Raw genomic sequence first — 26,539 nt, 5'->3', positions numbered from 1 at the left:
TCCCTGCCCCTCTCTGTCCCTCCGTGTCCCTCTCTGTCCCTCCTTGTCCCTCCTTGTCCCTCTCTGTCCCTCCCTGTCCCTCCCTGTCCCTCCCTGTCCCTCCCTGTCCCTCTCTGTCCCTCCCTGTCCCTCCCTGTCCCTCCCTGTCCCTCCCGGGGCTCCTGCTCGGGGCCTCCACCAGGACCCCGTTTTCCAGACCACTTCTGTTGGCAAGGATTTAACCAAAGGCTCTTTCCTAGCACCCCACAGCTTTTCAGCTAACTTTTTCACTGCAACCCCGCTAAGCAGTTCCATTTTTTATGGATTAAAACAAAAAAAATTAATTAACAGGTTTTTTTACACCTCGTTAGGGGAGTTAAAAAAAAACACAAAAAAAGACTTTCAGGACCTGCAGCTCACTGGGGCTCAGCTCCCACTTCACCCCCCGGGCCCACAGCCCCCTGAGGGTGGAACCCTTCCTCCCGCCCTCCTTGGGATAAAACCCTGGCACCGGGACAACCCCGGGACCTTTCCCCGGGACATTCGCAGTCGCTGCGGGGGAGCTGGGCCCGGGGCTTCAAGGGCCGTGCCCACCCCCGGGCCCGTGACCCCCTCCTGGGCAGAGCGGGGTCGGTCATGGAGGCTGCGGGGCCCTGCAGGGGGGGTGGGTGCGGGGCTGTGGCGGGACAGGCCGCACCCCCCCACCCCGCCAAGCCTCCCCGCCCCGCCACTATCCCACAATGCTCCGGGGCACCGCCTGCGGGGCCAGCGCCGCGCGGGCCTCGTTCCTTCATTCAAATGAGCCCCGGCGGCAGGCGGCGCGGAGCACGTCGGGAGTTGTAGTCCCCAGGGCCCCTCCCCGTGGGCGCTCCGTCCGCCGGCGGGACTCGCTGTCCCGGCGTGCCGCGGGGCGGGGCCGGCGGGGCGGGGCCAGGCGGGGCGGGGAGCGCGGGCGAGAGAGGCTGAGGGGGCTCGCGCCGCGCACGGTGCCGCCGCCGCCGCCATAGTGGGAGCCGCGGGGTGAGTGCGGGGGGCGGGGCGGCGGCCGGGACCGCGGCGGGGCTGGCGGGAGCGGGGCCGGCACCGGGCGGACCCTCGAAGGCCGCACACGAACGCCGCCCCGCCCGGCGGCCCCGCGCTCCGGTTCCAGCCCCGCCGCGGGGCGCCGCCCGCAGCCGGTGGCCGGTCCGGGCGGGGGGCGGCGGCCGGAGCCGCCCTGACCTTCCCCGTCTTTGAGGCGGCGGCAGCGCGGGTCCCGAGGGGCGGCGGCCGCGTCCCGGCTCCCGCGCTCCCTGGCTGAGGGAGCGGAGCTGCCGGCGCGGCTCCGTCCGGGGACGGGCGCGGCTCCGTGTGCGGGGTCCGTGTGCGGGGGGCCGGGGGGTGCGAGGCCCCGGGCCCCGCTCCGGAAAGCGATCGGGCTCGGCCGGGGGGGAGTGCGGGCTCCGTGAGGCGGGGAACGGGGAGAGGAGCTCAGCCCTGCCGGGGCTGCCCGCAGCCAGGTCCGGGGGTGCTGCCCCTGCCCCCGCCGGCTCGGGGCTGAGGCACCGGGACCGCCCCTTGGGGACCCCGGGGGGGGTGGGAGGGAGGAAGGGGGCGGAGAGGGGGGGGGGTTCGGCTCCGGGGGGCCCACCCGGTGTGTGCGTGGGGGGAGCAGGGTCGGGTTTCCCCTGGGTGCCCTTGGGGTGCTGACTCCGCTGCCCGGGAACGGGAGCTCCTCGGGGAGCCCGGATCGCTTTCCAGGGACAGCAGGAAAGGTTCGCTCCTACCTGGAGTGAAAGTGCCCAGCTGGATGTGCTCAGCGAGCTGCTGGCGTCCTGTGGTTGTTCCCTTTGAGTTGCCAGGTTCAGGTGTGGTTCTCCAAGAAATGTTTTTTTTTTTTTCCTTCCACCTCTGTGGCTGTTGTCCCCTTTTAGCCTTAAAACCGATCAAATCCCGCAAAAACGCCCTGAGGAGTGGATGTTGCACTTTAAATAGGAAATTTTCCAAGGTCATTAAGTCCCCGAGACGCCGTTCTTCCCGTTCACGTTTAAGGCGGTCCGGGGCAGGCTGTGTCCCTGTGTAAGTGTTCATCTGGAGCTGATCACGTCCCGCGTGAACGTGGGTGAGTTCTGGAGCTGGATTTGGGGCACACAGGGTGCAGTCGGACGGGAACAAAGCCCCGGTGAACGCTTGAGGAGGAGCCGGCTGCAGCTCTGCTGCCTCAGAGGCAGGGGTGCTCAGTCAGCCACCTTCTCAACTTGATACTTTTTCTCTCTTTCTGGGTGAAAATTGGGTTGAAGTCCTGCTTTCTGGGTTTGTGTGTGGAGAGAAGTTTTCTTCTAGCAGGAAAAAAAAAAAGCCAGGCACATCTCTGTGTAGAAATAGATTACTGTACATAGAAATATTGTCAGTGAAACATAGCAAAGTATAGCAACGTTTTGGCTCACTTTTAGACTGGATAACTCATTTCCAGAGGAGGTTGTAACTATTACTTAATAGTTCTTAAAGATTTTGAGTTATTTGTTAGGTTATTTGTTAGTTAGGTTATTTGTTAGTTAGGTTATTTGTTAGTTAGGGTATTTGTTAGTTAGGTTATTTGTTAGTTAGGGTATTTGTTAGTTAGGGTATTTGTTAGTTAGGGTATTTGTTAGTTAGGGTATTTGTTAGTTAGGGTATTTGTTAGTTAGGGTATTTGTTAGTTAGGGTATTTGTTAGTTAGGGTATTTGTTAGTTAGGGTATTTGTTAGTTAGGGTATTTGTTAGTTAGGGTATTTGTTAGTTAGGGTATTTGTTAGTTAGGGTATTTGTTAGTTAGGGTATTTGTTAGTTAGGGTATTTGTTAGTTAGGGTATTTGTTAGGTTATTTGTTAGGTTATTTGTTAGGTTATTTGTTAGGTTATTTGTTAGGTTATTTGTTAGGTTATTTGTTAGGTTATTTGTTAGATTATTTGCTAGTTAGTTAGATTATTTGCAATATATTTGCCCTAACATCTGTGTTTGTTGAGTTGCTTAGGAAAATATAAATGGTAAAAACCTGCATTTCTCTCTGCTGGGGCTTCTTTTGTCCCTGTTATTAAATTACTGAGGGGCATCCCCTTGGTGGTGTGGACTGTGTTTTGTGGAAGCAGTGCAGTGTATAATGATAGCTGGGAGCAGCTGTAAGGATGATTTCTTTCAGTTTGAAATCTCCTAAATGTTGTGGTCTTAGCTTTGGTAATTCCCATTTGTTTGTGACTACTGTGTGTGCTTCCATACCATGTTTCTGGGATTCAGGGCTATTGTGTGTTACAGGCTGGAAAAAAGGAAGCAAAACGAGAGGGGGGAAAACGTGTGGGGGTTGGAAAGTGTTAGGATGGTTGGGCAGGTACTACAGGAAAAGCTTTGGTGACTTTTAAGGTGTATTTTTGGAAATTTGGCTCTCCACTGAAGACCTGCTAGCAGTTGTATGGAGGAGAGGTGTAAAGAGCCTTGAGGTGAAAGTTTGGGGTTCAGAAAGCATTCTGCAGAAAATATTTCTTATTTTTCTTGCTCCTAGTCAGGAATGCTGTGGCTGCCTCTCGATTTCTGGGGCAATATCATGCAAAATAGCAATGCTACCTCACTTCTCTTGCATTTGGCACTGCACCAGGGTACCCAGAGTTATTTTTTAGGGTTGATTACCTTTGTGCTCTCTAATTCAGGGTTGTTATTTACAAAGCTGGCTACTTCAGCCTACCTAAACCAGGAATTTTTTCAAATGTACCAAACTTCAGCTGTGGACTGCATGAAAACTTGCAAGGGTCAAATTGCCATTGTTGGTAGAAGTTTTGTTTGGAATAAAAAAATAACCCTGAGTGTTATTTTGCTGTTGAGTTAGTGAACAATGGGGGTTTTTTAACTGATGAATCAGTAGAAAAAAAAAGAGGTTATAATTGAAATATGACCTCTGCTTCCATAACTTAAAAATCAGTCCCCAGTTTTCCTCTTAGCCTGACACAGCTGCCATGGTAGTCAGAGATGGAGAAATATCTGATAATCTGCAAGAAATATCAGATAACATCTCCAAGAAACTTGGAGCTGAAATACAGGGTTATTGTGCCTAAGATAAAGAAACAAGTGGTGGCTCAGTGCTGCCCCCCAGTATCTCCTTTTAGTTTAAAACTGAGTAGTTTTGGCTTCATCCTGGGAAAAAGAGCTGGGACTTCAGCACTGTAAACTTGAGTTCAGTTTTTTGATGGCAGCACAAGTACTGTGGAGAAAATGCCAGCTGTGTAGTGCTGTGGGTGTTGCTTAACTTTGTCTCCCTGTGCACTTCTCTCTGATGTCTGTGGATTTAGTGATCAGCTGGACTGACTCTGCCCCTGTTTCTCAGGCTGCAGACAGGGTGAGCATCCAGGTACAGGCACAGTGAGAGCTCCCCCAGAGTCCTCCCCAGCTGCTGGACTGACTTGGCCTTGCTGACATCTGTAACAAAACAAAAATACCTCAGGGTGGCATAATTTGTGTGTTAAATTTGTTTTAATGAAGTTGGAGGAAAGGAATAAAAAGATGAAGAAAGGGAAAGTGCATTTATTTTCCTTATTTTTTTAGAAGGAGGCAGTTTGTGCCTCATCACTCCCACCCTTTCTCCTTTCCCATCCTTCTGCTGCTCACATATCTGGACTTATTTTTAGATCTGCAAACATATTTAGAATAATGTAATTTTTTTGCCCAGTGCAGCTCATGGCAATTACTAGGTGAAGATCTCTGCTGAAATCAGTAATTTCTGGTGGGTCCTTTTCAGACCATTAACCCCTGTGGATCAGTGAGCTCCTCTGGGACCAGTTCTGGTGTCTGCAGCATAAGAAGGACCCAGATCTGTTGGAATTAATCCAGAGGAGGGCCCCAAACATGATCCAGGGGCTGGATGGAGCAGCTCTGCTCCCAGGAGAGGCTGAGGGAGCTGGGATTGTTCAGCCTGGAGGAGACTCTGGGGGGACCTTGGACCTGCTGAAAGGAACCCCCAGGGGGGCTGCAGAGGGACTTTGCATCAAGTGGCCACTGACAGGACAAGGGAAGTGGTTTTAAACTGAAGGAGAAGGGGTTTAGATTAGATCTGAGGGAGAAGTTCTGCAGTAGGAGGGTGGTGAGAGTCTGGAACAGAGAAGGTGTGGCTGCCCCCTCCCTGGAGGTGTTGAGGTTGGGTGAGACTGAGCAGCTTTGTGCAGTGAAGAGGAATCCCCCCCAGGAGAGGGAGGATGGAGTAGGTGGGCTCTAAGGTCCCTTCCAAGCTGAGCCATAACTTGGTGCCTCAGGGAAGAAGTGCTGCTTGGTGCCTCTGAGTTTGTCCCTCAGTGGGAGTTTTGTAGGTTTTCAAAGCACCACTAAGTTGGGATTTCATAGAAAGGGGTTTGGTGTGTTTGGGAGAAATGGCTGCTGAGGTCCCCCAGTCAGTCCCAGTTTCATCCCTCCCTCAGTCCCAGTTTCATCCCTCCCATGCTGGGGTGCATTCTGCCTGGCCTGGGGCTGGTGAGCCAGGGAAGAGAGGGCTTGGGCATGGATTCCATCAGACCTTGGGCAGGACACTGGAGCCAGGCTTTTCCCAGCAGTGCTTGTGGGGAGCACAGGAGACAGGAATGGGAAGAGCTGGGATTGTGGTTGGGGATGGAAGAGCTGCCCTGTGTGTGAGCACAGCTGAGCAACACAACAGGTTCCTTGCAGCACTTTGTAGTCCCCAGCATCAGTTTTGGGGGATCAAAGTGGATAAAGGCACAGGCAGCCTGGTCTGAGCATCTCCAGCTGAGCCTGCTTTGAGCTGGAGGAGAGGTCCCTTGCAGCCTGAATTACTGCTCTGGTTTCCTTCTGCTGCAAGTGCAGCCTTTGCTGAAGGAGGATAATCTGTTACCAGGTGATCCCTGGTGCAGTGGGATAGATGAGCTGGTTGAGATTAACTGAGCTGTGCCTCTGGTTCCCTTGTGTTCCTAGAAAGTGTGTCCAGGAGACATTCCCAGCTTTGTCAGTTTTAGTGGCAACAGAGAAGAGATGAAAGGAAAAATGATCTAAAACCCTTAGTGCTTTACTTATTTCTTTCTTCCTGTGGTCTGAAGACTGCCCACCCTTTAATCTGAGTGATCAAAAATACAAATGAATGGTAGAAATTGCACGGATGACTGGACCTGAGGCAACCAGGAGCTCTTTCACTGTCCTCATTTGCCCTTGTTAATCAGTAGTGAAGAGCCCAGGGACTGATGGGCTAAATCATGTTTGCTGTGGACCAGCACCAATCAAAAGGAGCATTGGTGCTCTCTTGTTACACTGATTTTCAAATCTTCCAGAAAACAAGATGGGATTCAGTCTTAAGGGGATTTAACTCAGGTGCAGAGGTGTGTGGGGCCAGCTTGGATATCCAGGGAGTGTGGTTTATTATGGTGTGATTACTTATGGAATAAATGTAGCCATACCTGCATAATAGGCAGCAGGTTTTTCTTCCACCAGCATGTTGGGATGGATTGGTTTGGAGTTTTCCCCCCCCACAATCTGTGTTGTCTTTTCTTCCTGCTCCTCAGATCAGAAAGTCTTTCCTGAGCCTGTTTGCCTGCCTCGTTCTCCTGGTTCTGTGCATGTATCTTGTTTTTTCCATGTGGCAGCCCCTGGAGGTGACCTGGGACTGCTTTAGCATTTGGCACTTTGACATTGTGAGTGCTCAGCTGGATTTTTGTTGGTAGGGTTCTTACAGAGGTGCAGGTCTGCCATGTTTGAATTAAATAATCCTTCTTTTTTTGCACTAGATAGCAGAAAGCTGACAGATGTCCAGGCCTCATGGTGCAGCAAACACAGCTGTGGGCTGAAACAATTATTTGGTTTTTCTCCATACTGCCAAGATGTGACAATAACCCACCTGCTCCCAGGGCTGCTCTTGCTTCAGGAAAAGTGCTCTGGGTACTTGTTGGTCAGCAGGCAACTCAGTAAGTTTTTGCCAAGTAAAAAAGTGGCTTTTCCTTGGGTTTTACCTCCAAGTGGCTTTGATGCTTAAGCAGAAGGAGGCACTTGGTGCTGCAGCATGACAAAGAATCACCTCAGGTTGTGTTGTGGTTTCCTGTTTGCTGAACAGAGCCATGGGAAGAGGTTTCATTCAGACCTTTTGCAGAAATGGGCCTTGTCAGTGCTCCCCCAGGAGCAATGCTCAGTCTGGTGGTGGTGGTTTCATGGCAAGTGTGAGGCAGAGAAGCAAGGGGTGAGAGCAGGCAGGAACACCCAAGTGTGACAGGCAGTGTGAAAGGTCCTGTGTGTCTGCCTGTTGTGGGCACTGCCTGTTGTCTGAGGGCACTGTAACCCCAGCCTGAAGACTCCTTTCTCCTCCAGTCCTCTCTGCCTCACACCTTCCTTTCCCCTGCTGTTCCTGCTCTTAGGCTCATCCAGCTCCACATCACTCTGGTGCCCAGGAGATGGGGGGAACCTTCCTGCAGGGCTGTAGGGGCTGCAGGGCAAGGTCAGGGTGTGTGTGGTGTGGCCTTTGGGGAACAGCAGCACAAGTGGTGGGTGTTACACACCCTGTGGGCACAAGAGGAGGAATCCTGCTGGTGTGGGGAGGCTGGGACCGTGTGTAGGGGAGCTGGGAATCCTGCATGGGTTAGGGTCTGGATTCCAACCCCTCTGGTGTGTCTCGAGGGGTGCTGTGTGCCCCCTGTGCTGGGTGGCAGGGCAGGGGCAGACGGTGAGGATCCTGGGGAGCTGTGTCAGCTGGCAGGGAGAGCCCTGGTGTGAGAGGGGCAGGAGGGTGTGGTGGTGTCTGGCCTGGCAGAGCTCTTTGGAAATGTGGTTCAGGCATCAGTGAGCAGCAGGCAGGGGGTCAGTGTGTACCTGAGAGCTGCAGCTTCTCTGTGCTGGCTCCCAGGCTGAGCACTGCCTGCTGGGGGTGCTTGGGAGAGGGGGGATCAGCTCTGGTGTGAGGGGGGATCAGCTCTGGTGTGAGGGGGGATCAGCTCTGGTGTGAGGGGGGATCAGCTCTGGTGTGAGGGTGGGATCAGCTCTGGTGTGAGGGGGGATCAGCTCTGGTGTGAGGGGGGATCAGCTCTGGTGTGAGGGAGGATCAGCTCTGGTGTGAGGGGGGATCAGCTCTGGTGTGAGGGGGGGATCAGCTCTGGTGTGAGGGGGGATCAGCTCTGGTGTGAGGGGGGATCAGCTCTGGTGTGAGGGGGGATCAGCTCTGGTGTGAGGGGGGATCAGCTCTGGTGTGAGGGGGGATCAGCTCTGGTGTGAGGGGGGGATCAGCTCTGGTGTGAGGGGGGGATCAGCTCTGGTGTGAGGGGGAATCAGCTCTGGTGTGAGGGGGAATCAGCTCTGGTGTGAGGGGGAATCAGCTCTGGTGTGAGGGGGGGATCAGCTCTGGTGTGAGGGGGGATCAGCTCTGGTGTGAGGGGGAATCAGCTCTGGTGTGAGGGGGGATCAGCTCTGGTGTGAAGGGGAATCAGCTCTGGTGTGAGGGGGGATCAGCTCTGGTGTGAGGGGGAATCAGCTCTGGTGTGAGGGGGGATCAGCTCTGGTGTGAAGGGGAATCAGCTCTGGTGTGAGGGGGGAATCAGCTCTGGTGTGAGGGGGGAATCAGCTCTGGTGTGAGGGGGGGATCAGCTCTGGTGTGAGCACAGGGCAGGGGGTGCAGCAGTGAGAGTTGTGCTGGGAGCTCTGCTGCTGCACTCCTGTTACTAAAGGGGCTGGGATGGGTTGAAGGGGATGCAGTGAGGTTTGAAGTGGCAAAGGAAAGAAAATCAATTAGCTTGAGGAAACTCTCTCCTTTTTCAAGGGAAGTGAAGCTGGGCTATCCAGCAAGACACAGGGGGAACTTCCAGCAGGTGCTGTCTCACATCTGGGGTGCTTACAGGGCACCTCTTGCCTGCTCAGTGCTCACTGAATGTTCTTATCTCCAGCCCAAGGGTGAGTGAACCATGGATGGGTTTGGCTGTGAGGCACAGGGGTGCTGAGTTTGACAAGAGCATGGATTCTTCCTGGCTTGGGAACAGATCTTCAGAGCCTTTCAGATTACACGTAGCTCATTAAAGCAGCCTGATAAACATCAGTGCAGTCTCAGTGAAGGGGAGAGTCCTGGTGACACAGCTCAGTCACTGCTTGTTCTTTCTTCAGGTGCATCTCCAAGCTTCTTAACATGTGTAGTGACAGACAGAAGACATAAGTAGGGAGGAAAAGGTGACAAAACAGAAAAGGAAAATAAACAACCTTTCCAGGGAGAACTAAAATGTTCAACAAAACCATATGAGTGGTACAGAAAAAAAGAGCAAGGTTATAACAAAAGAAAAAATCAAGGATTATTAGTCTTAGCAGCATTTTGTTTTCATTTTGGTGCTCACTTCTAGCAAAATCAGTATTTTAGCAGGTCAAATTTATAAACATTTTTTTTTAAATCTGTTCAGTGGTATTTTATCTGCCAAAATACAAATACTTTTTTTTTTTTTGAAGGGGATAGCAGCCTAACATACTAATTTTCAGTTTTAGAAGCCATAAGGCTACTTCCTCTATTTAAAATACAAATTCTTTAATTCCTTGCAGTCTCCAAGGCTTCCTCTCAGTGTCAGGACTGAACAGGAGGCATCTGGTGCCTGGGTGAGGAGGTGCCAGGCTCTGGTTCCCAGGGAGGAGCAGTGCTGGCACCCAGCTGGATCCTGGTCCAGTCTGATGGTGCTGGGAGGTGTGAGGAGGGAGGGAGGGAGTCCCAGTGTGGCTGTGGGGAATGATCTCAGCTGCAGGAAAGGAGCTGATGTCCATTTGCTGTTCAGTGCCTCACCCAGCATCAGCTGTGTGAGCATCAGTGCTGCCAGCCAGGCTGAAGGGTGTGTGTTTGGGAAGGGGACCTGAGAGGGGGGTGAGTTCATGGGCTGCAGCTGGAGCTCTGGCAATGCATAAAAAGGGATCACAGAAATGATTTGCAGTGTTTGCTGGCTCCAGCCCAGCCATCCCAAGCTGTTCCTTGCAGGTCTGGGGTGGAAGCAGCAGCCTTCAGAAGTGACTAATGGCACTGCTGGGTTTCCTGACAAGTCCTCCCTAAGAGCAGGGTGGGCATCCCTCAGCACAGCTTCCAGGCAGCTGGTGAGGTGGTTTTAGAGTGATTTTCTTGCAACATGAAATACTTTAATAGGGGCTGAAGCTGTTAGAAATCAAACATCTGCTGCATGTTAAGCTATTGTGTGGCAGTCATGGATGCCCAGCCCATAAACCTTTCCTCTTGTCAAGATGTTTGGGTTATTCAGGGTCTGTGTTTTGCTTTTTAAACCTTGTTGTGCTTGGATGGACTTTTAATTTGTGACCTGGTTTTCCAGAGGAGTGACCCCCTTGGTAAAACTTCAGGCTGAGTGGTGTGTGGGAAGTGCCAGTGGAGGATGTGATGGTGGCTGCTGCCAGACTGTAGATCTTTTAGGAGCAGTTCAAATATTAGTTATGTGGCAGTAAGGCTTTGACTTTTTAGTCTTGGTGTGCAGGGTTACAGAGTTTGTTGACCAGATTGTCTGTCTAGTGGTTGGTATTGAAATAAGGATGGCTCTGATATGTTTCTGTAGAAAGTTAGTTTTACCTCATCCTTTAATCAAATCAAATTAAATTTCTAAGGTCCACTTGAGAGCCAGCATGCAGCCAGCACCAGTTAGATGTCTGCTGGAGTTTATGGGCTGCTTTTGTGGTGCCTTGGCACAGCTCAAGCTCTTCCTGCTGTGCCTCTGCTCTTTTCACAGGCCACAAAGCAGCAGCAGGGAGAACCAGCTTCCCAGTTCTCTCCTGTCCTGGTCTCTGCTCCACAGGTGCCAATCGTTTTTTCTCCCCAGCACTCTGGGTCTCTCAGCCCTAGAAGTTGTTCTTGGTTTGTATTTTACTTTGGCAATTGAATTTACCACCCTGAGAACTTGTCTGGTGGCTCCTGCACTGCAGGGTATTTGCTCTGCTCCAGCTCTGGCCAGAATTGTGTAACCCAAGAACTTCTGGCCTAGGGTCTGAAGCCATTTCAGTTCCTGTTTGTAGGAGTAAAGCTCAAATGGCCAAAGGCCTAAAATAAGAGATCTTTTCTGTGCTCAGAAAGCCAGTCCTAGCAGTGCTTGTGCAGAGATCTTAGGAATTTGGGTTTTGTCTCTCTTAGGAATTTGTCAGATCTTGAGCAGGTGTGTGACTAATTGACATCTAAGAGAAGCCAAAATAACCACCATGTCCTGTGTCCTAAAACAGAATTTCACACCTTTCCAGACTTGTGGAGCTCCAGGGTTCCTGGCCAGGGCTGCAAAGAGGGCCTGGTGGTGACTCAGGGTTTGGCTTTTAGCAAGTTTAATTGTTTGCTGGAAGTAAACTCAGCTCTGAAACTGTAACATCATGGGGCTTGGGCCCTGCCTGGTTGTGCTCTGAATTTAGCACAATCCTTCAGTCTTTCAGAGAGATAGGAGGCTAAAGAGTGAATTTACTCTCTTGAAAACCTTCCTGGGATGGTGACTTTTTATCTGTGCTGACTCTGCATGACAGCTTCAGGACTGCTCTGCCTGGGGGCTCTGTGTCATTGCTCTGAACTCCAGGGACTGCCCTGCAGAAGTGTCAGAGCTGGCTCTGAGCTCCAGTTCCTGCCCTGGGAACATTCAGCTGGTGCCAGAACTCCTCTTGTGTCCCCTTGGGGTGGCCTCAGGGTGCTGGGTACCTGAAGAGCTGCATGCATCAGTCCCTGGGTGTAAGCTGCTCACAGAACCTGCCTGTTGTTTCCAGTAAATGACATCAAAGTTGAACTAGCAAGTGCTGGCCAGGTTTTCAGGTGGTGTGATTTGTGAAATACCTGAGCACGAGGTGATAACACTCAGTTCTGTCCTTGTTCTCCACCTCAGGATGTGAGTTGTGACCTCACATGAAATAATTAGAAATCACCAAATGCTGTAATGAGAAATGAAACCATTTGGTATCCTTGGTTGATTCAGAGAAGCCTGGGATACAGAGGTGAGATTTGTCCTAGAAAGACAAATTCTGGCCAGCTGGGAGGATCTGTGTTTGCTGATGGTTAATGCTCAATCCAACTGTTATGTTTGTGGGTCTGATTGCTCTTTCTGATGACTTTTTGGTTTTGTTTTACAGTCACTGGCTTGAGGTGAGGATTCAGAATGGGAGACAAGCCTATCTGGGAGCAGATTGGGTCCAGCTTTGTACAACATTACTACCAGCTTTTTGATGCAGACAGGACTCAACTAGGAGCAATATATGTGAGTATCTGCAGAAAGGGGGCTGGGACTCTGCCCCAGGTTTCCCTGTTTTGAGGTGTGGGAATACACGAGGTGGGATGGTGGGTTTTATCCTGACTCCAGAATGTCAGTCAGTGCAAGCACACTCAGCTTTTGTTAACTGCACTTTTTCTGCTTGTCATTTCTGTTCTGGGCTTTGGCTGCCAGGCAGGCAGGCTCAGGAACCCACTGGCTGGGTGTGGGCAGTGGCTTGTAGTGGAGGGGACAGATGATGTTCCTTTGAAATTCTCACTAGACCCACATATGCCAGCCTTAGTTTGCCATTAATTTACAGGCAGGGATTTCCTTGGATCCCTCTTGAGGGGGGATGTGATTTAAGGCCCACTCTGTGTTCAGGTTTTTGCAGGTGTTTGTCAGAGCTCATTTTGTTTTAATCCTCAGAACATATAAAAATAGGTTTAGACTTTTGAATCCAGTTTAAAATTTGCTGAGTTTAAATTCAGTCGAAATAGCTTCAAAAATAAGCTTTTTATTTTTGTTCCTTACTTGGGGCAAAGTAGATTTGGTTTCTGAAATGAGGAGACTGCCACTAACATGCAAGCAAGACCCTGTTCTAGGTTTGGGGGAAGACTTCTCCAGCAGGTGCAGAGTGCTCTCTGTGTGGTGGGAGGAATGCTGCCTGCTAATTCAACAAGGGGAAGTGTAGAGTTTTGTTTTGCATTTGGGGAAGAACAACACGAGGTCCCAGTATAGGTTGGGGGCTGACCTGCTGGAGAGCAGTGGAGGTGAAAGAGACCTGGGGGTCCTGGTAGACAAGAAGATGCCCATGAGCCAGCAATGTGCCCTTGTGGCCAAGAAGGCCAATGGCATCCTGGGGTGCATTAGAAAGGGTGTGGTTAGGAGGTCAAGAGAGGTTCTCCTCCCCCTCTATTCTGCATTGGTGAGGCCACACCTGGAGTATTGTGTCCAGTTCTGGGCCCCTCAGTTCAAGAAGGACAGGGAAGTGCTTGAAAGAGTCCAGCGCAGAGCTACTGAGATGATTAAGGGAGTGGAACATCTCCCTTATGAGGAAAGGCTGAGGGAGCTGGGGCTCTTTAGTTTGGAGAAAAGGAGACTGAGGGGTGACCTCATCAATGTTTTCAAATATGTAAGGGGTGAGTGTCAGGGAGATGGAGTTAGGCTTTTCTCAGTGGTGACCAGTGATAGGACAAGGGGTAATGGGTGTAAATTGGAGCATAGGAGGTTCAAGTTGAATATCAGAAAAAATTTTTTTACTGTAAGGGTGACAGAGCCCTGGAACAGGCTGCCCAGGGGGGTTGTGGAGTCTCCTTCACTGGAGACATTCAAAACCCACCTGGACACGTTCCTAGGGGATGTACTCTAGGGGGCCCTGCTCTGGCAGGGGGGGTTGGACTAGATGATCTTTCCAGGTCCCTTCCAACCCCTAGGATTCTATGATTCTATGATTCTATGCTCACTGGGCTGCTTCAGCAAGACTCTCAAGTCTTTCCAGTCTTCCAGCTGCATGTCCTGCTCCCTGTGCTGTTTCTCATGTGCTGCATCAACTCTTGGAAGCTTCACCAAGCTCTTGAGGATTTGAACTGTTGCAGGAACACTGTCTGACCCCCCTCTCCTTACACCTTAGCAGGACCCCCAGCACTGATTTGCTCTTTGGATTGCTGTGTATTTGCTGTGCTAGATTGTTGCCTTGGTTTGGCCATGGAGCAATAAAGCAAGAAAACCAAGTAGATGGTGTTCAGGCCACACCTTTAAATATGAAGGCACTTGGCAGTTCCTGTCGTGTTACCACAGATGATGGCAGTCCTCAGGATCCTGCTGCTTAAGGACAGGCTGACAGAAATTCCTCCATACAGTGAACTCCAAGGCTTTTCCACCCTCAGGATCTTTCTGCTTCTCAGTGGAGGTGCAGGTCCTGGTGTGTTCTTTTGTGGACCCTGTTTTGTGTGGCTGAAATGCACTGAGCTCTTAAAATGGCTGAGTTAGAGGAGGTTCTGCTTGCCCTGTGGGAGGCAGCAGGAAAGCAGCAGGGAGCTCTGGGGTTTGTTCTGCCTCCTCTGCCATCCTGTGCTGCTGCTTCCATCCCAGGGTTCAATTTTCTCCCTTAGTGGTGTGATCCAAGTCAACTGAGCCTTTGTCACCTGTCTCAGGTAGGAGTCTGGGACACTTTTGCTGTGACTTCACTGAGTTACAGGAACTCTGGCATGGAGTCAAAGCCTTGTTTTACAGTCAGACCTCTGCAGTTGTGTTGCAGGAAGATGCTGCAGCTGCTCCCTTCCCCTGCTTTGGGTGTGTGGCTACCTGGAATGAAATACTTTCACCTTTTTGTGCTGTTTTCTCCTCTGCAGGGCTTTCAGGGTAGAGGAGGGGTCACTTGTTGGTCTTGAAGCAGTTGCTCCCAGACCCACACATCACACAGTCAGCAAGGGGCTGTGCAGGTGACCTGTAGCAGTGAGCCAGGGGACACTGATTCCTCATCACCTTTATCTGTGTCCTCTGCTGCTCTTGGAAGCAGCAGGAGGGCCCTGCACCACCTCCTGAGTGCTGCAGAGGGCTCAGGAAGGCAGGTTCTGCATCCCCTGTGGTTGGATGCTTGAGGAGAGCCTCCCCCTGCTTCCCAAGCCAGCAGCCTCAGGAGTGATGCCATGGCAGGAGGGTGGTGGCTGTGTGGCTGCTCCCTCCTGAGCAGGACATGGCCAGGCTCCAGGGGAGCTGTGTTCAGGGCACTGCTTTGGGTTGCATCTCTGCCCCTGAAATGCTCTGTGCTGCTGCCCCTGCTCCCCTTCCCTGTTCTCTTGGCCCCTGCTGCATTGTTGGGGTCATTCTGATGCCATGTGGAGAACCAGAAGCTTTATTGGAGTGGTTGTGATTGGTGTGGAGGCTCAGCTGAAAGAGTTGGCTTTGTGTGGTGATGGGAAACAGAGCCTGGAAAATCTACCAGAGAACAGACAAATGGAATCCTTTGGAATCTGCCATTTTCTGCTGAGAGCTTTAGTGAGAGTTGAAGATTGGATGGGAAGGAGCTGGGAATCACATTCCTGGGTGTGTTGAAACTCAAAAAGCTGGAAGGACTAGCAGGGTGCATCAGGTACAGGTGGGATTGTCTGGAGATGGCAGCTTGGAGCTCAGTGGAAGCCAAGTTTAAGGCTCTGTTTGCCAGGGTTTGACACTGGATTTGAGGAGGCAGAGCTGTGTCCATAGGAGGATTTTGTGTGTCCTGAGCTGGACAGAAAGCTCCTGGCACTGCATGCTCAGAACCCCCTCCTGCAGGTACTGGAGTGCCTCAGGGCAGTCTGTTAAAAAACCTTTAGAGGCACATTCTGCTTTGGTGTGTGTGAGTAGGATGTGCAGGCTGATACCTGAGGGGGGGAAAAATGGTAGTGCAAGTCATTTTGTCAGGGTTTTTTCATGTATTTTTGTCCCTTCACAGGCTTGACTTTGCATCCATAGGATTATTATTTTTACATCCTTAAGATTTTCCTCTGAAAGCTGGCTTGGATCCTAAGGCAGGGATTTTTCTTTTTTGCTGGTGAAATAATGATAATGAAATTTAGTGTACTTCATTTCTAGTTTATTCCAAAGTTTTCCAGTTCCTCTTTATTCTTTCTGTCATTCTCTGAGGCAGTTTCCCAGTAGCTGGGCTCTAGGGATAGATGCCAAATAAGAAGAGTGTCTGATGAGGATTGCTTCAGGGTTACCTAAGCAGGTTGTTTGTTTTTTTTTTTCTTCTTTTCCCTTCAGATTGATGCATCATGCCTTACGTGGGAAGGACAGCAGTTCCAGGGCAAAGCAGCTATTGTTGAAAAACTCTCTGTAAGTCTGCAGTCCTTACTGGATGTTTTGGGCAACAAATTCTGAAGAATAAATTAATTTCTTCTGCAAATTTGGGGTTGACTCCAGCACTTTAAAACTCTCCCCATGGGACTTGTGTTGCCAACTTTTGGTCTTCAAAAAGTGATTTAATTCTCTGTAGTGGGGTGTTTGATTTGGGGCTCTGATAGTAGAATGTTTACTGACTCTATTAGTTTGTAAAGTTATTTTGTGACTGCTATTGTTGATTTATTTAAAAAAGGAAAGTTCACAAGCTGACCCCAAAATGTGGAAGCATGAAAGGTGTTGTTTTGTTTTTTTTTTTGTTGTTCTTTTAAAGCATGCCAAGGCAGTAGCAGTAGCAAACCTGTTCCTTGGATCTCCCTGTTAAGGGTTCAGCACATCATTGCATGAAACAATGGGTTTTTTTGATCCCTAACCTGCAAATGAGTTGTATAATGCAGAACCTGCACTTGTCATCACTGTAGCACCTGTCAGTTGTTCACCTGTGAGTATTGAGGGCTCAGGACTCCCCATCATCAGGGGAGAGGAAGGCATTTCTTACCATGCAGGGACTGAAACTCTCCCTCAGATCTTTTTGTGTGAATCTCTGCTTTGTTGTAACACTGGGTGTGAGCTCTAAGCTGTCAGGAGTCTGGGAAGTTTGAGTCTCTTGGCAGCCAGGTGGAAGGCTGCAGGTCCCTGGCCACTCTGCTCAGGCCCATCAGACAGACAGACAGACAGACAGACCCTTTTTAGTACACACTGAGAAGAAAAATCTTTGGAACCTGAATGCTTGTTGCACAGCTGCTGCTTTTGGAATCCCTGCTTTCATCCAAGACATCTCTGAAGGCTGAGCTTTGGTTTTGCTGCTGTGTTTTAGGTGCCCACACTGCCTTTGAGAGGGCTGCAGCCCTCAGAATAGCACAGCTTGCAAGTTCTTGCTCCTAGGTGAGGGGCTCCTCAGGCTCTGGAGTTACTTGTTTGTGTACTCTGTGTTCCTCAGCCCTCTGGGCTAGCAGCCATCAGACACCCAACCAGCTGAGCATTTGCTTGGCCACGGTGGCTCAGGCTGCTGCCTTGGACCTGGCCCAGGGGAGATCAGCCCCTCTCCCACCAGAGCATTCCTCATCTTTACTTCCCTGTGTAGTGCAAGCTGGGCTTTCTGCATTCATGTGCCCTGCCTGAGGAGTGCAAGCCTGCTGCTTTGCCTCAGGGGATTCTTTTCTGACTTGTATCCAGCTGCTTAAGGTGAGGAAGCAACACAGTAGAGTTACTCCCTGTCCCTCCAGTGCCAGGACTCCTTTTGGAGCTGTCTCAGCTTACCCTGCAGCTGATGGCTCCTGCAGATCTGTCAGCACTCAGCTGCTTGGGCTGTGTTTGCTGGGGCAGCCTCGTGTGCTCACCCACTCCATTGCTTCTGGAGCTTCTTAGCTGAGCAGATCACTGGAATTCTTGTGCACTCCAGCACAGTTCTGTGCTCTTCAGTGGCAGGTTTGCCTTTCCAGCAAGTTCTCTGCTGTGAAACAGCCACACTACAGCACCTTGGCAGCTTTGTGGTGGTGCCAGTACAGCAAGAGGAGGTTGTGCAGACACTGCTGGGCCTTGCTGCAAAGTGGGAGCTGACATTTGGGCCTTGTGTCTTAATTGGTGCTGGACTTAGGAGTTGTTTCCAGCTGTCCTCAACAGGGGCAGCCTGGTTTACATGAGCATACAAAATAATCCTGTAGCTCTGTGAGCCTCCTGGAAGCAAGGAAGAAGCAGGGCCAGGTGGCTTTGTTGCCAGGAGTGAGTCTCAGGCACTTGACTTATTCCTGCAGAATTTCTCCTCATTGTCTCCAAGGAGGATTCCTTGGTGTTGGCAGTGAGAGCCCAGACAAGTTTTCTTGTTGGAGGACACCAAAGGCCGTGGCTGTTGCACTGCTTCTCATTTGTTGGTTGCTTTTGTTGTACTTTTTGTACCAAGAAATGCTTCTCTCCAGCACAGAGGGATGTTCCCAAGCAGCCCTCCTCTTGAGGTAACTTCTCTCTATCCTCTGGGCTGGTGCTCTGTCCCATCAGCTGAATCTCTTTTGTTTTCCTGGGGATTTCCCCCAGTGCATCACACGAGGAGTTTGTGGCTGGTCCTTTTCTCCCTAAACCTCTCTGATACTTGAAACAGGCACCATCTTATCCAGCCTTGTCACCACTTGGCAGGGCTCTTGCCTCTCTTTTGTTCTCTTCCCAGTCTCACCTCTCCCTGGCATCTCATCACACTGGAGGCTGGGCTCTGGATACAGCCCCATTGTTTCCTCCTCATCCCTCTGCTTTTCAGGAGCCTCTTCTGGCAGGACTTGTTCCACAAGAAGCTGTGGTGCTGGGCTGGGAAAGCTTCCACTCTGGCCCAGGAAGGGTGTGCAGTGTCCCAGCCTCTGCCTGTGCCCATTCCAGTTTGGGATGATGACTCCAGAAAAATATTCTGCTGATAGCTCAGATAAGACTGCTCTGGAATTTTATTTTTTTTTTTTTTTTAGTTACAGGATGCCTGTTCTGCATCAGAAAGCAGTGGTGTGCTCTGTGGTTCCTGGTGGGCTGGGATTGTTCTCCCAGCCAGGTCACAGTGCTGCAGGGATTACTGAGGAGTGTTGTATCAGTATCCCTCTGATCAGGGGTGCTCTGTACATTTCCTTTGCTTCTCCAGGTGTTGGTCCTTCCACAGTTGGGGTGCTCAACTATCTAAGGATTGAGGTTCCTGGTATTGTTTGGGAAGTCTTAGACTTATCAGAGTCCATGGCAGGAGGACTCAGATCTCCTGCTCTTGCCCACAGGACTTCTAGGAAGTCTTTTGGGCTCCTTGCACTGGAGGGAAGTGTAGATAGAACTCACCAGAGCACCTCCTTGAGTCTGCCCCAACCTGTTAGCAACCCAGGGAGGTGAAGCAAAGGCATGGAAGTACAACCCAGGGTTTGACTGCCTGCATACTGCAGTGATCATCTCTGGTGTCTGTCTCCTGGTCACTCAGACCCCTCTGTGCCCCCTGCTAGGGCAGTGCCAGAGCTGCATTCCCATGCCAGATCCCCAGGATATTTGATGTTCAGAGCTTGGAGTCATCCATGGACTAAGCAGAAAGAGAGGAATTGCTCCCCAGTGTCAGGTGTTTCTCAGGAGGTGTTCCTTGCACACTTAACTCCAGTCATACTTCCAAATGCTACATGAGCATGGAAAGCTTTTTTTTTTTGTCTTTTCAGTGTGTGGTTTTCCTCACTTCCTCCTTCTTTCCCCCTGCTCCTGCCTGCTACATGCCAAAGATGGGGACTGTTCCTATGTTTATTTCCTTCAGATTCTCTCCAGAAGCAAAGAAAAAAGGGGCAGGGTGGCTATGTGGGTTTCAGGTTCTGAGCACTGGTTCTTGTTCAGGCACCTTTCCTGTGCTTGCCCTGTGTCCACAGCCACTTCACCCCAAATTTGGAGTTGCCTGGTAAAGCCCCAGTGTTAAATGGCCCAATCTTCTCATTCTCTTCAGAGCAGAGCAGCTTTGTGCCTTCATCATGTGAATGTTCAGCTTGGAGATGAACCAGAGCTCTTAGGGCAGTGTAATTAGACAAGGAAAAGGTGCTGCTCCTCCTCTCTGTGATGTGATGTGATGTGATGTGATGTGATGTGATGTGATGTGATGTGATGTGATGTGATGTGATGTGATGTGATGTGATGTGATGTGATGTGATGTGATGTGATGTGATGTGCTGTGCTGTGCTGTGCTGTGCTGTGCTGTGCTGCTTTACCTCAGTGCCTGAAAACCACAACTGTTCATGCTCAGCCCAGCCTGAGCAGTGCCCAGGTGCAGCCACTGTCCCTGCACAACACTCTCACCCTCCATAATGTTGGATTTGCTGAGTGTTTGGTAAGTTAAGGAATGCAGTGACTGTACACATCCTGATTTTACTTTCTCTTCATTGTAGAGCCTCCCTTTCCAAAAAATACAGCACAGCATCACAGCACAAGACCACCAGCCTACACCTGACAGCTGTATACTCAGTATGGTAGTGGGACAGCTAAAGGTAAACTCCTTCCCTTACAGGTTAACAAAATGCTTGTGGCTTAGGTTTCTGCAGGATTCTAACCCATCTGATTTCTGAAAACATGAAAATGCTCCCTTGGGTGGGGAAGGAACACTGTAAGCTCCTGTGGGAACATAATTCTGCTGCTCAGGACTGTCAGGAAACTGCTCACCCCTCAGGTAACTTGCTCTAGGTGAACCTGCTGTGACTGCACAGTGATGTGACACAGGTAACCATGGGTTACAGCTGCCATGGGTTGTACTGTACACACAAACACCAGGCAGGGGCTGGAAACATCAGGATTTCTCTTGCACAGTGAGGTTTCTGAGTCCTCTGCATTAAAAGCATCATTACAGTGTTCTTGGGCAATATCAGCACATCCAGTTTGATGTCATTTGTGCACCCAGCTGGGATGTGATAGACATTTGGTGTTAGCTGACACCCCTTCAGGACACAAGAAGGTCCCTTGCACAGGACACAAGAACACAGTCCTGGTGTCAGTGCAGTCCAGTTAACTCTGGAGACAGAACTGGTTCAGCAATGGGAATGTTGTCTCTGAGCTCAGATGCTTGTGGTTGGAACAGCTTCTTGGGAAGAAATCAGGTTATTTTTCAGGCTACAGTGTGACTGCATTGCTGTTTAAGTTAAATTATTGAACTGTGCAGATTTACCCAGTCTTCTGCTCTTCTGTGGAAATGCTGCCTCTTAATATACCAGGGCTGCAGACTTGTAAATAAATGAGACTACTTATTAATGAAAGGTTGTCCTGGAATGTGCAGAAAGTTCCCTGTATTTTTACATTGCAGCTGTGGGCAGAACTCCCCCACGCTGGGCAGAGTTTATTTCTAAGATGCCCCATAACACAGGAATAGTGCAGAGGGGCAGAGTTAGTTCTGAACTGCCAGGTTTTGTTCCAGCCATGCTGCCAGGTCAGGACACTAAAGCCATCCAGTCTTTTCAAGTTCCTTGAAGCCAGGTTCCCTAAAAAATGACTGCTTGGCTTTTCCTTTCCTCTGAGCATTCCAGCTCCCAGTGCCTGCACTGCTGCTGAGCAAACCTTGGCCTGGCAGCCTGGCTGCTCCTGGGCTGGGAAGAGCAGTTCCAAAGGATTGCAGGCACTTGTAGGAATAACACAGACAGCTCTGGCTCTCAGGGAAGCTGCTCCTGCTTCCTAGCTGGAAGCTGGATTCCAGCTTTCCTGTTGCCCGGCCTCAGGTGGCCCTGGGGAGCTCAGCTGTGGAGCTGAGCTCATCTCTGAGCCTGGCAGTGCACAAAGCTGAGGGATGTCACCCAGACTTCTTGTTTCAGTGTCTCAGGCCAGTGCCACCCACACCTGGTTCTGCACAGTCAGTTTTTGGGGTTCTTGGGTCATCATGAAGCAGATCACAGCTGTACTGAAGCCCATGGCAAGATACCAGGTTCTTAAAGGATTCTGCAAAGCTTTTGAGTTGCTCATCCTTCAGTAGGGTTGTTAGGGTTTAGATGCAGTTTGGGATTTTTCTGTACATGCCATGGCTTGGAATCATTTTTTTATACTGTGCTGTTTTTATCCTCTGAATAATTCAGGGATCAGGTGATAGTGTGTCCAGGTTCTTGGAACAAGCATACTGGATTCAAATATGCCTTGTCATGATCCAGACAAACTTTGTGAATTTTCAGTAGGAAAGGCAACAGTTTTCAGCTGTTCATGTGTATGTGTCTCCAGTCTTAGCTTGAAAAAAGACATTTTAGTGGCTGGGAATGCTGCTCCTCACTGAGGAAGTGTCCAGAAAGTCAACTTCTTGCTTCTGCCTGCTGTGATGTTTTACAAGGGGACAAATGAAATAGCAGCAGTCTGTAGCACGATGTGAACCTGGCTGTCCTGTGCACAAAATACTTTTTTTTTGTGCTACCAGAGAGGTGTTGATGCCTCTCAGTGCTGCTCCCTGTACAAAGCACCCAGAGGGAAGAGTTGGGTGCAGAGCATTGAACAAGGGCTCGTTGGCAGCTCCAGCTGAACACCTTAAAGCATAAACATGGAGAAGCATTCCTAATTCTGTTTAAATGGTGCCTTTCTCATGGTGTGGCTGGTGTGCACAACCTGCATCTGTTGAGCTCAGAAAGCAGGAAAAAAAATTTGCACAGGGGAGAAGACTTTGAAGGGCATTGGGAGGAGGGTTTGAGGGAACAGGCATGGTCCCTGCTTGCTGTTTGTTCCCCTTCTCATTGGGCTGGGAGCCAGAACCTTCAGAGCCCACTACAAGTGATGCTCCTCACTCCTCTGCAGGTTTTCAAACCTTGCTTTGCTTTATGTAGCAAAGGAGCATTCATAATGCTTTTTGTAGAGTAATCCAAGAAAATAATAACTATGTCCTTTCTAAGAACTCTCTTTACTCTCTTTGCATGATATTTAAATGAATTTTGAGGCCTTAGACACTTGAACTGCTGCTCCCAGGAGTTCAGTTGAAACTCATTCAGTGAGCTGGGCACACTTGGTATTTCTTCTTTAAACCATTGTATTTTGATTTTGTTTGATTTCAGGAAAAAGCCCAAACAAACCAAAGTGGGAAAACTTTGAACTGCAACCAAATTGACACAGAACCTCTTCCCTCTTCTTACTTGTGCAGGAGTAGCTCTGAAAAGATAGTGGGGCCAAGGACTGTGGTTGTTTAAACTCTTTACCAGAGTATTACACTTTAAATAAACCTCCAGATTGGGATTGGTTTAAGCCTTTGGCCTCCCCTGCTGGAAGTGGGGTCTGAAGTCCTTGTCCTGTGATGAGGGCAGGGGCTGCATCTGCCTCTGTCCTGCTCCAGTCTGCAGCCCAGCATGCTGACACCAATAGAAACTGGAAATAATTTATAAAAAAAAATCATTTTGCAGCATAATGATCTGCTGCACTGAGGGACCCTGCCCCAGCAGCTGCTTGGGGAAGGTGCTGGGGAATATCAGAGCATCTGAGTAGGGTGAATGTCACTGCTGAGGGTCTGAGTAGAAGCAGCAGAGTCCTCTTTAATGGGTGTTGGGATAGGTAGCAGTGTGTTTTCTGCTATTTATAGAAGTAAAATAAATGCACCTCCACTTATCCTATTTCTGTTACCATTTGTTCTGCCTCTCATTGCCTGGGTGGGTGCCCCAGCTGAAGCCTTCAGGGATTTCCATTTGGTGTGATGTTCACCCTCTGATGTGTTTCTCCTGTCCTGCTCAGGCAGATGATGACCAAGTTCTAGGCTTCCACCAAACCTTTCTGTTGAAAAGTCTCCAAGGTGCCTGGGTGTGCACCAATGAAGTCTTCAGGCTGTCCCTCCACAACCTGTAGCCCCCTGCCCCCCCTGCCCTCCCTGCAGCCCTGGCTGCCCTGCCTCAGTAAGGACTGCTCCCCTCTCCCTCTTCTGTCCCTTGGCCTGGCCTGAGGAGCATGGCTGGGGCTTTTGCCTTCTCAGAGCAAGGTGCCACTCCTGGCTCTCCCCCAGAGTGTCACTTTTGGAGTGATTGTTGCAGAATTAACTCTGCTAACTAATTGCCACGTGCTGCTTCCTGGTCTTAAAGAGGGAAAGCAAATTTGCAATTAAAATCACTGGGTGGTGTTGGAATGCATGCTGGACACTTGAAGCTCTGCTTAAAGCCTGCTCAGTGAGGCTTGGCCATCTCCAGAAGTTGCTCTCTGGAGTAATTAACCTTTCCTTTGGGATCAGGGGAGCCACGAGTTCAATCAGCAGCTGCTGTGGGTGCTGGTGAAAGAGTAAAACTCTTTCTGAGCAGGCAAGAAGAAAAAAGTTGTGTGGCTAAACTTGATGAGAAAGTAACATTGCACCTGACAGCCAGACACCTCCCAGCTGAGGGGAGCTGAGGGCTTTCTGCAGTCTGGAGTCTCCAGGTCTGAGGGGTTGCATTAAAACATCAGAAAAGAGATCAAAAAAGAGAGATCAAAAAGCCTGGAGAGGAGATGGATGAGAGCAACCTGCCTGAAATGTGGGTGGGAAGAAAACTCTTGGAGAAAACTCCTCTCCGTGTTGCCAGACAGGGTGACAAGGGACAGTGGCTGCAAACCATGACTGGGAGGTTCAAATTGGACATAGGGAAAGATTTTATTTTCATGGGAGGTCTGAAGCTCAGGCATGGTGCATGGCCACCTAGTGAAGGGTCTGGTCCTGGAGCCTTGGGAGACTCTGCCAGGCAAAGCTGTGGCTGATGTGGTGCCTGCTGGTGCTGAGCATGGTGCTGGGCTAGAGAGCAGAGGGATCCTTCCAGGCTGATGCTGTGACTTTTTTTTTTTTTTTTTTTTTTTTTAATTTTTACTTTCAGAATGTTGTCATGAAAGAATTTGAACTGCATAAAGGAAGGAAAGCTTTGTAGGAAAAATAACCCCCCCCCTGTTTCAAGCCTGGACTCACACCTGGAATGCAAATTTTTGGACAAAGTTTTAAATTTGAAGTGGAAAGTAAGAGTAAATTTTCAGTTAGGCTGTGATGGAGATTGAACATAAGTAAAGTGGGGTAGGACTGGTCTGTGCTGTCTGGAGCATCTCCAGGCACCCAGCTGTGTGCAGGACACAGCTCCCTGGAGCTGTTCTCTGCTTTTGTCCTCCATGAACTGGAGCTCAGGCCCCGGGCCCTGCCTGGGGGGTGAAGGGCAGGAGCTGAGGCTCCCTGTGCCTGGAGCATCCCCCAGCCTCAGCAGGCACTCCACTCCCTTCAGGCTGCTCCTGGGCAGGGGAAATGGGGTGCCTGGCCCTGTGCTGGGAGAGCTGTCTGCAGGCTGCTCCCCAGGCAGGGTTGGTCCTGGGGTAGAGCAGCCACAGAGTGACCCCTTGGGCCGTGCCTGGTTCCTCAGAGAGGCTCAGGGCAGCTCTGTGCTTCAGCAGAGGGGCAGACACCCTCCTGGCAGTGTGTGAGGCTGCTGGGGTGAGCTCTCCCCAGCTCTTACAGAAAGCCCCAGCTTCAGAGGTGCTCCTGCAGGTTTTCTGGGGGGTGGGTGGGCCCTGGGGGCTTGTCCTGGAGCAGACCCTCTGGTTTTCTGGGTGTCTCTGGGTGTCCTGCAGCAGGGGACATCGCTGTTCCTGTCAGCTTTTGTGTCGTAAGGTTCAGAGTGCATTTCCCCCCCAAAACAACCACTTCACCCTTTTTTTCCTGTCTTTCTGCAGGCTGATGAAGACCCTATCATGGGATTCCACCAGATATTTCTATTAAAGAACATCAACGATGCCTGGGTTTGCACCAATGACATGTTCAGGCTAGCACTGCACAACTTTGGCTGAGCTGGTGACCCCCAGGCACCCGGGATTTTTTTTTTTTGGGTTTTTTTTTTGGTTTTCTTTTTCTCCTCTCCTCTTACTGGTATTATTCACACGCACGGAACATTCCAAATATCATACACAAAGCTGCAGCACTGCAGAGCCTGAGTGAGCAAGAGCTGTGACCTCTGCTGAGTTTACATTGTCACTAGATGAGTTTCTTGTGCATGATGTTTGGAACTTAGACCTAGCTGCATTTGATAAGAGAAATTTGTGTTGTACCAGCATGCCTTGGGAAGAATCCCTAATCCAGAAGGGTTGTTGTTTATGTACTGACAAGATGCTCTATAACCCAAAGAAATGAAACAACAGCAGCCTGTGCAGCCCAGATATTGATTTGTTCAGATGTTCCAATGCTCCATTACACAATAAAATCATAAGATTTTCTTAACAGTTTAAATTGTTTTACTGAGTTGGCTGTGGGGTCTGTGTGGGTGCTGGCTGTGGGGTCTGTGTGGGGTGCTGGCTGTGGGGTCTGTGTGGGTGCTGGCTGTGGGTGTGTGGGGTGTGTGGGGTGCTGGCTGTGGGGTCTGTGGGGTGCTGGCTGTGGGGTGTGTGGGGGTGCTGCTTGTGGGCTGGTTGTGGGGTGCTGGCTGTGGGGGTGTGGGGTGTGTGGGGTGCTGGCTGTAGGGTGTGTGGGGTGCTGGCTGGGGGGTGTGGGGTGTGTGGGGTGCTGGCTGGGGGTGTGTGGGGTGCTGGCTGTGGGGTGTGTGGGGTGTGTGGGGTGCTGGCTGTGTGGGTGCTGGCTGTGGGGGTGCTGGCTGTGGGTGTGTGGGGTGCTGGCTGTGGGTGTGTGGGGTGTGTGGGGTGCTGGCTGTGGGTGTGTGGGGTGCTGGCTGTGGGTGTGTGGGGTCTGTGGGGTGCTGGCTGTGGGGGTGTGGGGTGCTGGCTGTGGGGTGTGTGGGGTGCTGGCTGTGGGTGTGTGGGGTGTGTGGGGTGCTGGCTGTGGGTGTGTGGGGTGCTGGCTGGGGGTGTGTGGGGTGCTGGCTGGGGGGTGTGGGGTGTGTGGGGTGCTGGCTGTGGGGGTGCTGGCTGTGGGTGTGTGGGGTGCTGGCTGTGGGGTCTGTGGGGTGCTGGCTGTGGGGTGTGTGGGGTGCTGGCTGTGGGGGTGTGGGGTGCTGGCTGTGGGGTGTGTGGGTGCTGGCTGTGGGTGTGTGGGGTGCTGGCTGTGGGTGTGTGGGGTGTGTGGGGTGCTGGCTGTGGGTGTGTGGGGTGCTGGCTGTGGGGTGTGTGGGGGTGCTGGTTGTGGGCTGGTTGTGGGGTGCTGGCTGTGGGGTGTG

General features: G+C 50.8%; 2 protein-coding genes across 3 annotated transcripts in view; both read left to right on the top strand.

Moving 5' to 3' along the window:
- Positions 1-26,539, top strand: part of THAP11 (THAP domain containing 11) — a 123,723-nt gene that overhangs the window by 7,303 nt on the left and 89,881 nt on the right. The gene's annotated exons all lie outside the window — the stretch shown is intronic.
- NUTF2 (nuclear transport factor 2) lies at positions 890-25,659 on the top strand. Of its 2 annotated transcripts, none has more exons than XM_071757214.1 (5): positions 890-999; positions 12,019-12,143; positions 15,882-15,953; positions 19,889-19,987; positions 25,110-25,659. In XM_071757214.1, exons 2-5 carry the CDS (start codon positions 12,045-12,047, stop codon positions 25,221-25,223), a joined length of 384 nt encoding a protein of 127 aa, XP_071613315.1. In that variant the 5' UTR covers positions 890-999; positions 12,019-12,044; the 3' UTR covers positions 25,224-25,659. The 2 variants fall into 2 exon arrangements, with proteins under 2 accessions (XP_071613315.1, XP_071613316.1); XM_071757215.1 differs by lacking the exon at positions 890-999 and adding an exon at positions 1,618-1,826.

Source organism: Heliangelus exortis, chromosome 13 (genome assembly GCF_036169615.1).
Source record: "Heliangelus exortis chromosome 13, bHelExo1.hap1, whole genome shotgun sequence".
NCBI lineage: Eukaryota > Metazoa > Chordata > Aves > Apodiformes > Trochilidae > Heliangelus > Heliangelus exortis.
Note: the sequence above shows the minus strand (reverse complement) of the source record. Positions and strands in the feature narration are given on the sequence as shown.